Raw genomic sequence first — 12,782 nt, 5'->3', positions numbered from 1 at the left:
GATAAATGAATTGAAGTGAAAACATTAACTTTCGATTAACAGACATGGCATAAGGCATTCATCCCAAAATTGAAAGTGTTATCCTCAGACCAGAACTGCGAACGATAGTATTGTTTTGCCGCTTACGTCCACGTCAATTTTCGAAAGTTTATAATTGAATGGTTTTTCATATTTATATAGATATACAAATCATAACTTATTTTGGAAAGGAAAGAGAGATAACTATAATTTTAGCAAAATGTGTTTTCACTATAGAAATCAAATCAATGGAGAACGGAAAATATTTTCAAAACTTTCCCTTCCCGTGAAACACAAATACCTTTTTACAGGTACATGCAGGTACATTAAGCTTTTTGTTTCACGGGAGGCATGTGTTTACAGAGAAAAACATCAAAAATGTTCCTTTAAATTACCCATTACAAATTATATATATATATATATATATATATATATATATATATATATATATATATATATATATATATATATATATATATATATATATATATATATATATATATATATGGGGGTGTGTGTGTGTATGGGGGGGGGGGGTTGTTTTGACATTTAATACGGAGATAACGAACAGTATTCAAGCTGAAAAGTCCACTCAAACAATACAAATCAGGAGCAGAGCAAACACGGACCTCTGAAACTTCAGAGGTGGGATCAGGTGCCATTAAGGAGTGAGCATACCCTGCCGACGGACACACCCGCCTTGTACTTCTTTTCATGATCGAAAAAACGGAAAAATCCGTAAACCACTGCTGTGTGTAAATAATGGCCTGACAATTAGTATGAAAAACATCAGTCAGCATTTGACTTATTGATAGATCGTATTTTCTGACAAGGTCATTGTAGCGACCATGGAACTTAGGTAATGATGACTCTTAACTAGACTGTCGATATTCTTGTTTCATCGACTTGTTAGTCAATAGCTTGCCTCGCTTAAGAAATTGTTCCTACGTAGAGCATACTCTTGCGTATCGAATCAACTGAGAAAATTGCCATTAATGTTTTAGAATTAAATGTGTATATAAAATGTAGTCGGGAATAGACAGTCAGCGTGAATATAGTTCTTTATGTAACCAATAGATTACAGTTACTCTTTCTGAAGAAAAAAATCTAGTTCTGAAGCAGTTCTTAAAGAGCTCTGTTGCGTTTACAGTCACAAACATCGTGTTCCTATATACATGATGTTGCTCTCTAAGAAATATATGATCTTAATTGTGAAGGTTAAAGTCAGTTTTATGTTACCAATAGTTTACACTTACTCTTTTTGTAGAACTGAAGCAGTTCTTATATACATGTATATGATGTTATTCTCCGAGAAATATATGATCCTAATCCTAAAGGTTAATTTCAGAAAATTAGAAATATGCTTCTTTTTAAAAATTCAACACAGTTTGTGAGTTTTGTTTTTAATACATGCCTCAACAATTGTAAGAGAGCAAATGTCCGAGATTATTCAGCTTTCTAGGAATGTTTCTAGTGTCCATTTCAGTATGAATTGCTGAAAAAATCTCTTTATGATTGGTGTACATTTTAATACAGAGATACGATCTGTACATGTAGATTTCAAAGAGTTAAAAAATATACATTGATTCCTGTTTTTTGATGAGTATGACAAAATAGCCACTGTGTCATTCAGTCTACAGTTGTATATATGTAAATGATTAAATCTTGCGTAAAAGAATGTGTCATTCCAGAAGAATATCATTTTTTTGTGAAAAATGACATGAAATTGTCACATTAAGCAATCTTACTAAATAATAAATGATATTACAACTGATTTTACTTAAATTAACTTGTGAAGCAATTCTTAACTGAATGTTTTTTAATTTGAAACTGTCTTGAAATGTCGTGAAAGACAGGTTTTAAACGGAATGACATAGATGAATGTCATAATATTAAGTCACAGCGAATAGAAAGTGTCCTTGTTAATTCATACTAATTCATTAAACAATTTTAGATGCAGGACTCCATATGTTTAATAGTAAATATAGACATATTTCCTTCTCCAACACGGAGAAGGTCTTGTAGAAGGACATGTTAGAAACGTTTACTCTTTTTTTTAAACCTTTGAAACAATATCTTTCAATTTTGGCTTATATCGAGATCGATTTATACCTAATTTTGTGTTTTGGTCCTTTTTCTCACTAAATGTAAACGGTGAAATTAAACATATCTGCTATCATTTGAAATCTTTTCCAGCACATGTGTACGTTTTTTGCAAGTCATTTAGACTAATTTATTTATTTTGTGACTAATTTGAAATTCATAAAGAAAATATATATTATTGACTGAGATTTATTTATATCTTTTCTACCTAGTAAATAAAATTGATGTGAAATTCGATTATAAAGACTATATATTCCTCGATGGAATGTACATGATAGATACCAGAATAATTATCATTTATATAAATGATGATTTATCGAAATTTCCCCTCTTTGTACAAAAAATCTCTTACTTTTAGTTAAGAATAAAATTGATAAAATGAAATGAGTAACAGATTTAGGAAGCTATTTAATTGTTTAATGGTTTTAAGATGAATTTTGTTATTAAAATCAACATCAGCAAACTTTTTATCCATGCAAATTCATAGCTTATTCAAACAGTATATCTAACATTTTCTGTCACATTTTGCACTAAACGAATGGGTACAAGAGCAGCTAGCTATAAGACTAAGAGAAAGAAAATAATAATGATATTTAGGTATTCAATCACTTTCAAATGTATTGAAATGAAATTCAATATGACAAAAGCTTTTAAGTAACTATAAACATACAAATTTTTACAGCGATTCATCATTGCAAAGATCGAAATAAATGAATATTGTTTCATTTGCTTTCTTTTAATGACAAGGAAGTAGTTTTTTCGAAAATAATAAATATATAAATATTAATTAAGCCGAGTAAAAATAGATAGGTTTGTGAATCAGTATTAAAATCTGGAGTTTGTCTGAATTCTAAATGAGTACAAAATGTAAATCATATGTTATAATGTGATTATGATTAAATTTACGATGTAGGAGGCTTTAAATCTAAAGTTATCCGGAATCATTTGTCATTGTATAATTGTATTCCTCCTTGTCTTCTATGTAACTATTATGAGTGTTCAGACTAACAGTATGAAACAGTCGTAGTATTGTTGATTTTTCATCACGATCTTCAATTAAGAGACTTTTTAATCCATTGTTTTACATGTAATAATAAATTCAATATGAGGGGAATTAATTTTAAGCTACATTGATTGCTATTTCATACTGCAGGAAAATAACAGTAAGATATATGAAATCCTTTTGACTCAATGAAATGATACATGATATATATTTTTATTTCTAGCTCTAATGAAAAATATCCGTACATCAATATTCTTAACATTCTAGGTATCAAATTGACAGTCACATAGACTATTTTCCCAAAATCATTGATTGCAAAAAGTCTGTGAAATCATTACAGCTGATAATCCTTCTATTAGAAATTTAAAATAAAAAAAGTAAATATGTTAAACAGATTTTAGGTCATTTTTGTATTTTTTTAATGGACGAAAACTTGCTATAAACAGGTTCAAGTTTTCTGTCTATATTAATGTTTTTATTGATCAAGGTTTTGAATACCCTTTGAATAAATTCCATAACTTTAAAGTACTAAGAAGCAATGTTTCAAGTAAGATGGAGGATATTTAGCTTTGCTAATTAATTTGGGGGAAATTGTCAGAAGGCTTAAATGTACTTCTTTTGAATTCACTTGCAGTGCCCTCCCTTGCTTGAGATCAGACTTGACAACCATTCAGTATGTTAAAGGTGCTTGGACACAGATTTGAAGTTAATATTTTCTCAGATTTTCTGTATAATTTCATGACTTATATATTGCTATAGCATTTCATACTAAAATATAATAAAAATCTTATTTCATCTCGAAGTTATTGAAACTTCAAATATCTGGACGCGTTTGATTGACACATCCTTGCACTTTCACAATTTTTAATTTTATACTTAATACTTCAGAAAAGTGGCAGTTTTGTTGTGTATAAATGAAAAGTATTAAAACTATAATCCAGAAAATTCAGAGTAGAAATGTTCGAAAGCAAAACCCACTCACAGTATTGTCATTCCGTGCTCAGTGGTGTGTGCAGACTTTAACAATTGAACTCACCTGGTGAATCGTAAACATTAACAATAACAGAGCTCGTGCCCTGTCTACAGAAACAGTTTTCGTTTCATTGGTGTATTCAATTTGTTAAACTCTGTACACAACACTGAGCACGGGCTGACGATATTAGTGAGGGGGTTTGCTTTCGCACATTTCTACTCTGAATTTTCTGGATTGTAGATGTAATGTTTTTCATTAATACAGAACAAAATCGCTTCTTTTCTTGAATATTAAGGATAAAAATAAAATTTGTGAAAGTGCAAGGATGTGTTTATCAAACGCGTCCAGGAATTCGTAGTTCCAATAATTTCCAGATAAAATAAGTTTTTAATTATATTTTCGTGTGAAATGCTATTGCAATATATAAGTCGTGATATTATACAGAAATTTTGAGAAAATATTAACTTCAAATCTGTGTCTAAGCACCTTTAAAAGAACATTTTGTTTGTTACAAACATTTTATATTGATGTAGATAGGTATTATTGAGGTCAATCAGAACAGGTACAGTTGGTTGTTGATTTGGTTCGTATAAAAATCTTTGTTCCAGTTTGGTCTGTCGAGTAAATACTTCATTGAAAATAAAATGCTGAAATACTTACACGCTTAAGACATCGCGATTATCTAATCAGTTATTTAAGGTTAATGAATTTCGCGGTTCCTAGTTTACATTTATGTTTATAAAATGTCATTATGTGTCTAATAGTATCAAATTACAACAATTAATTTTTTTTCAAAGCTATTTTTGACATTAATGTCATTAATTAGACACCACCTTTTGAATTAGAACAATAAAAATAAAAAAAAATATTTCTGAACTGAAAAACCACTTAATTTTAATTAGAAATGTGTGGTCTAAAATTTTTATCAGGAATCCTCAACATTGATTATTTAAAGCTTGAATCTAAATGAACTAAGAGATCTGGGCGGTGTTTTTAGTTTCCATTTTTGTATGTTTGTGACTCTGCAATACAAAATATAGACTAAATGGAATGATAGCTAGAAATGTTCATTTCAGCCATCTAAATTTGAAATTCAATACTCTCCAAGATTGACGATATCATGTAACATATGGTCTGGGGTTGAAAAACTTATACGGAATATTATCTTCAATATCTATGCATGTTCATCATCAAGTAATTGAATGTTCTTCATCACATCAACGCATGCTTGCCTATCTCTAGTATTCAAGCTAAAAGTCCATTAAAACAATACAAATCGGAAGCAGAGCAAACACAGACCTCCAAAAACAGATGTGGGATCATAGAATACTATACAAATTGATCCACCGAACACAGTATGATTTTAATCATTAAATAGAAACCTTAATGGACAATCTCATAGAAAATTTCGAGATAATATTTCCAGTTTTAGAATGTTCAGCGGTTTTTAAGGGCCCGTTGCATTCGTTTGGACGAATTAAAAGTTTGATCTGTCAAATAAGTTCTTCGTATGAATAAAGAAACTCTTTTTATGGACGAATTGACTCACAATAATTCGCACTGATTGTCTCACACTATTTCAAATCAATTTACCAGGAAGAAATCTTTCTATTTTCAAATCGATCCCAAACCATTATGGAAGATATCGGAGCTGAAATAAGGTTACTCTAGATCACTGAGAAAGTAAGAGTTTTAATCTAAAGGTAGATGACTTAAAAGTCTTCTCGATTTATTTTATGTATAAGATTTTTGAGCTTGATCACTTTTCGTTATCTTTACCCTTTTCACTTTCTAGATAAGATTTCTTAAAACGCGACATTGGCTTTAGCTGCAATTGTAAGTAAGTGGAATAAAGGTAAGGGATTAATATTTTTCAAAATACATGTACATTAATTTCTTTTTAAATTGTGTACAATTACCACCCGAAAATAACAGGGTCGGTAGAGCGCTTGCTCCGTGATCAGAAGGTCGTGTGTTCGAATCACAGCGGCGACTGACCTAAGTCGATAAAAAAGGTAGCAACTGTTCATTCGCCAAGCGTTCGGCATCCTGAAGTGAAAGTTGCGAGTCCTTCGGATGAGACCTTAAAAACCGAGGTTCGTGTCACGGTAGGCGTTGGTACGAGAAAGAACCCTCACTGCTCAATGGCCCTGATGGCCGATTAAAGGTCTCACTTTGAAGCCCTTCATCGGTATATGGGGACGTCTCTATATGAGTGAAAAATTCTCGAATGGGACGTAAAAAAACGTACAATCAATCAATCATCATATATACAAGCAAGAATATTTAAATAGTAGATAAAATTCAGAAGTAGCAATATAACGGTAAACATGTATGATTATTATGCTTTGCTCCTGGTCCATGACATGTATGGACAATTAACCCACAAACTACGTAAATTGTTTTCCTTTTAATAGCTTATTAGATCCTGAAAGTCATTCTGGATGATTTTAATTATTTCCTGACATCACATTATGTGTGTTTAGCAAAACCACAGTTGTGACAATAAACCATAAAGTATTATGTGATTGACCAAAACATTAACATTAACTTTGTTCAGTTTAGATATTAGCTTTGATCCCATCTTATTCTTTTTATTCAAATGAAGAAATAAAAAAAAGAATATGATTTTAAAAAATAAAATTTATTTGTCTTAAATAATTTGAATGAAATCACATATATTTTAAAAAAAGAATATAATTAAAAAAAATAAAATGTATTTGTCTTAAATAATTTGAATGAAATCACATATATTTTTTAACCCTCCTTTTAAATCTTTAGATATTTGTTGATTTGATTGATTGTATGTTGTTTTACGTCCCATTCGAGAATTTTTCACTCATATAGAGAGGTCACCATATACCAGTGAAGGGCTTCAAATTTAGACCTTTACTCGGCACTCAGGGCCATTGAGAAGTGAGCGTTCTTTATCGTGCCAACGCCTACCGTAACACGGGGCCTCGGTTTTTAAGGTCTCATCCGAAGGACCCGCAACTTTCACTTCAGAGTGCCGAGCGTTTGGCGAAGGAACAGTTGCTACCTAATTTTATCGGCTTAGGTCAGTCGCGACCGTGATTCGAACACACGACCTTCGATCTTTAGATATTCGTACGGAGAATTGAAATAAATTTTTGTAAGATGTTCAAAATTTCATGAAATCGATGTAAAGCTTAACATTAGTTTTTGATTCTAGGTACTTTGTTCTATTAATCTGCGAGACTCATAAGGCAAAAATTAGTCAATCATAATATATCATTAACAATAGAGGAATAAGACAGATTACAAAGAATTACCTTTACAAATCATTGTACATACACCTTTACAAATCATTTTACATACTCGTACATCAACAAACTACAGGAGAAACTAGGGCAGGTCAAGTTTAAATCTATTTATTAATCCAATAAACCTTGATTTAAAAACAAATACAAAACAAATAGAGGTACAGCCCTATATATTTATCTAGCGAGACAGTTAAGTCACCAATTCTCTGAATCAGAAAGTCAAAACCAGAATTATGATCAACTACATACACTCATCGTAGCATTCATGGAAATCTTTAAAGCACGATCTGTAGCATCCTCTTTTGGACCGACCGCCTTGTGTCTGACAGCCTTGTATACAACTGACCCTCTGCTGGTCACATGGTACAAGACACAGGCATTCTACGTCACACTCTGTATAGTCTTCCTTACACTCTACAGCACATTCCAAAAAGTCTTTCCGGCTACGAATATGGTCTACACGACACTCATTAGCACAATCAACCTTCTCACGATTACACTCTTTATTGCAGTTACGATAGGAGTTTGAGTTGTCTTTGGTTATTAGGGATTCTGTGGTGAAGAACTGGATCAGGATAAGAATTACAAGCAAGACCTGAAAAATATCAAACACAAATGACTTCCATCGAGATCAACAACATATAAACGTGCAAATGAATAACTGTACATCAAGAGTCTGAATATATAAAGTTGCATGTGACTTCCACTGACATTGACATGATAGAATTATTTGATATAATTTTAAATTATTTACATACCAACGATTTCTTCATTTAATTCATTATTTTGCTATCTCTATAAAATTTTAAAAACTTAGTTTAAACAAATAAATATTTTTGAAGAAAGCATTAGCATATAAAATCTGCTTTAGTATCTCATATAATACAAACACCTTGAAACTATTTTCTTCTCTTTTCCTGCCAATATTTATATTAACAGTAGATAAACAAAAGAAATCTTTCTAAAGGATTTTTATCCTTTTAGCCATGGAAAAAATATTATCATTAAAATACTTAAAAGTTTAACGATTCACTGAGTTCTATTGCAAAATAGCCAGTTCACACAATCCTTTTTCTTACCATTTTTACACAGGAAGTATAGCCACGAACAAGAGTTCAGATACAAAATAAACACTTCATTTATCTGTTACTTTATATATTGTATCTTTATGCATACATCATATTTCATACCTCCATCATTTTTATCTAAATTTACAAGGGGATTGTCAAATTTACATGTCATGAATATATCCTATTTATAAAATGTATGTTACTCGTTGCTGTTTCATATGTTTGAGTCTTCTGTCAAATGTACGGAAGGCTGAAATTAATTTTACCAAGCTAATGCAATTAAGCAAGCTCTCTTTGTGACATTAACATTCTAAATTGCATAACATTGTTAGATGAGTTGTAAGGTTGTTCATTAACATGTCTTGTGAAATTTTATTCAAGTGCGAAGGAAAATGGGGAGAAAAAAAAATGAGTGAAACGAAACTGAAGTTCCTTATTTGGTTTCAAATTTAATATTTCGAAAAAAAGTCTTAGATTTTTTTTTAGATTTGAAAAAATGTGTATACATTTGCTTTTCTAACCAATAAAAATTAGAAAAAAAAAATATATATTTTCTGACACATTATACAATTCCCTCTTTCAAGAAGGACATTAAGTCTGCCTAGATGTTCTGTATCACGTATTGATCCCAGATGTAATCTCTGAACCATAAGCTCCCTTTATGTCAACTTGTGTTCAGATCAACCATTGCTACCGGGCTATGAAGTGGTAACATTGTTAAAAAGCTTGAGGGGCTTGAATTTCAGTTTTTAGATTTATGTTATTCTAAGTGAGTTAATGTCTATGATCGACAAATTTTTTTTTCTTTTAAAAAAATAAATGTGACACAAAGCTCAATCATAAGTTATTGAGGTCAGGGCGAAAGGTTGAATCACACATATTGAATAGAATATACAGCAATAAACTAATATTATGATTGTGAAATGAGGGCATATATGTCGCTAAACTAAGTCATTGTCTCTGAATTTTTTTTATCTGCTCCGCTGAGTTTGAAATCGTTAACGTTTGTTTTACACATTTCCTCTGGAAATTATATTTCCTGCTTCTCCGTACAGGGTTAATAAAGCGAACTTCAAAATTTCTTTCAGGAAAATATCCTTTACAGTATTTATTATCACATGGAAAATGAAGAACTCATTTAAAGTCCAATGGAAGCTTCCATTAAAAAAAAAGCAACGAAAGAACTGAGAAAAAGAAGAATTTAAGCATGTTATTTTAAGATGAAAATGTTTAATATCAATATTCTTTTTGAACTGTATTTATAGCTTAGTACTTCAGACGCATAAAACATTTTGTTTTTTAGTCAATATTAGTATTTTGTAGATATCATCTACAGAGTATTTAACAAATTATCGAATAAAATTATCATCATTAAAATTTGCTTTTGTCCATAATTGTAAGTTATTAATTGGGTAAACCGCACAAGAATTTTATATTTAACAATACCATGTAATAGAAAACAGATAAGTGAAATATGAAGATAAGCAACAGTAATTATGCTTGTATGTCCATCGATGCATTACAAATTGTGAGCAGAACAAACATGGACCTAAAAAGAGGTGGGATCAGGTGCGATGGGGGAGTAAGCAAACCCTTTCGCCTGGTCACCCACCGTCTGCTATTTGTCATGATAGGGTAAACGGAGAAAACTGTAGTCAATTCAGTAGGAAAATAATGGCCTAACAATTTGTATAAAAGACGTTAGTCAACATTCGACCAAATGATGGATTGTGTTAGCAAACAGTCATTGTGTCGACCATAGAATTTGCGAAATGTGTACTTCAACGTAAGAATGAAAATAACTATTGTTTATTGACAAAACGTCACCAATATATCTAAATGTCGAATTGATGGCCATAACAAGAAACTTCTGTATTGAAACAGCTCTGCTAAAAAGATGCAAAATTAATACCTATGGGAATTCCAACGGAATGTTGGAAAACCTGGTCTCTAAACGCTACATAGATATTGACAATGATAAAAACTCAAGTATCATATTAATATCAACTTCGTAGTACTTGGGTATAGAATCAGAATTATTTAAACAACGTAAATCTGCAGATTACCAATAACAATGTAGGAAAATAAGCGATTTTCATTCCTATTAAAAAAGCAGTTGTCTATGATGACAATTTAATTTATCAGGGGAATAATTGTATAAAGTCTTGAAATGCTATTGATTTTGGTAAAATTTGGTGATTTCAAATTTTTCTTAGTCTTTTAATTGTTTTCGTGAACAGTAAAGAAAGAGGCTTGGTAGAATATTGCTTGATCCAGCTATGTATCTCTGTAAGAATTTTATGAAGTTTTGAAATCCAATAGAGGTATAGTAATTCAAAATCAATTTATTTAATAGGAATATTGATATTATTTAAACCTGTCATGTGATGTTCAAGAATCTCTTCCTTAGAAAGCGACCTATGAGTGTAAGTTGGACTACGCCTTGTAGAATTCAATCCAAGTTTCTCTAAAATGAATATTTAATAATGAACCTTACAAACGCAGACTATCTTGTTACTTGCTTTTTCAGCTGGAACAAGTACATATAGATCATGTAATCTAGAAAATTCTTTTAGTCACTTCTAAATTACTGATTGCAGAAGGATTGATAATTCTCATATTGTATTTCAATGGTTATACTTTTATCCATTCTGACTAAGTATCAATGTTTCCTTCATATTTTATCCAAATATGGGATTTTTGATATCTTGAGCATTGGGGCTCTCCAGGTAAATAACACCAGAACTACCAAGACCACTCCCCCTCCTCAGGTAACCGAACGGTAAAAAAATTGGGTCTTTAAAAGTCAATAAAAATTTGCCTAATTTCTTCTTGCTATTAACTGAAAAACGTTTCATGTAAACTTCAAACGTACTTATAAATAATTTTCATTTCCGTGTTGTCTTTTCTTGTTTAATAGATGTACCTTTCAGTGTATACGATGAATTGTATACCTGGCACAAGATATAAATCTTGAGCTATAAACTGAGAAAAATTACAAACATGTCGGTTAAAAAAGCAGTTATAAACAGCCAAAAATATAAAATTTCCACTTAATGGAATAATAATAATAAAAAAAAAAAACAAATTAAAGAAAGAAAATTTAATTTTGAAAGGTAATAGCGAATGCATAGTATTATTTTCAATTCCGCGACTTTTCAAAACTAAACAAGGCAAGCTTAAAGAAGTATGAAAACTATCTTTCGCATCAGTATAGAAGAGGAAATTGAAAATCAATGTTCACTTCATTTATGTAACTTTTTATTATTTTAATCTTTTTTTTCCTATTAAAGTTATAAAAAAAATATATTTTCATATTTTATATATTTCTGTTTTATATCCGAGTTATTCCATGTGCATACATTATTCTGTGTTCTATCATGTCTGCATGTCGACAAAAGCAAATACACGTATTTATATTTTATATTGTTAAAAAGTAATGTAAATTTGCAAGCACTGACTGACAAAACACATTTTTGATTGCATAACATTGTGCAATGCATTTAAGATATCATATTTGTCGGGGGAAATGTGTCTTTTTGTGTAAATTTTATATTTATGGAACAGCCAATTTCGATTTTATTACCATCTAGTAAACTCAAATACAGAATATATGAATTTATGAAACTAAAAAAAAATTATGATTGCTTAAAGTAATTGAAAAACTTTTTGAAATTCTTCTAGAAAAACAGTAGATTTTTAAAAAATAAAACATTGGTAAGGCAGTATTTTGATTGTTTTGATAATAGATAACAAACGAGGACACACATGTATCAAACAATGCTTATATAAATTTAATTATGGCAGCTTATGGTGAAGGTTAAAGTTTCTCAAATGCAAGTCAAAATCCAGGCCAAAAGATAAAAAATGTTAAATTTGAAAGCCCTAGCACCAACCATTCAAAAGTTATGGCCAAGGTTAAAGTTTTACAAAAGTAGGTCAAACTCCTATGTCAAGGTCAAAGGGTCAAAGTGGTTGGTATCCAAAGAGAGGTCTTGTCACAAGGATTACATATGTGAAGAATGAAAGCCCTAGCACCAACCATTCAAAAATTATGGCCAAGCTTAAAGTTTTTCAAAAGTAGGTCAAACTCCTATGTCAAGGTCAAAGGGTCAAAGTGGTTGGTATTCAAAGGAAGGTGATGTCACAAGGATTACATATGTGAAGTATGAAAGCCCAAGCATCAAACATTCAAAAGTTATGGCCAAGGTTAAAGTTTTTCAAAAGTAGGTCAAACTCCTAGGTCAAGGTCAAAAGGTCAAAGAGGTTGATATCCAGAGGAAGGTCTTGTCACAAGGAATACACATGTGAAGTTTAAAACCCAAGGCACC

General features: G+C 30.8%; 2 protein-coding genes across 2 annotated transcripts in view; both read right to left on the bottom strand.

The window, feature by feature from the left end:
- Nucleotides 1-12,782, bottom strand: part of LOC133185440 (histone-binding protein RBBP4) — a 241,291-nt gene that overhangs the window by 132,552 nt on the left and 95,957 nt on the right. The window lies entirely within an intron of this gene.
- LOC133186040 (uncharacterized) lies at nt 7,474-8,551 on the bottom strand. The gene is made up of 2 exons (XM_061321320.1): nt 8,461-8,551; nt 7,474-7,976 (listed from the first exon to the last, which is right to left on the bottom strand). Exons 1-2 carry the CDS (start codon nt 8,461-8,463, stop codon nt 7,623-7,625), a joined length of 357 nt encoding a protein of 118 aa, XP_061177304.1. The 5' UTR covers nt 8,464-8,551; the 3' UTR covers nt 7,474-7,622.

The sequence above is a fragment of the Saccostrea echinata genome, unplaced genomic scaffold (assembly GCF_033153115.1).
Source record: "Saccostrea echinata isolate AGI-Se365-2 ecotype Australia unplaced genomic scaffold, CSIRO_AGI_Sech_v1 ptg000012l, whole genome shotgun sequence".
Taxonomy (NCBI): Eukaryota; Metazoa; Mollusca; class Bivalvia; order Ostreida; family Ostreidae; genus Saccostrea; species Saccostrea echinata.
This window is presented reverse-complemented; position numbering and strand designations above follow the sequence as displayed.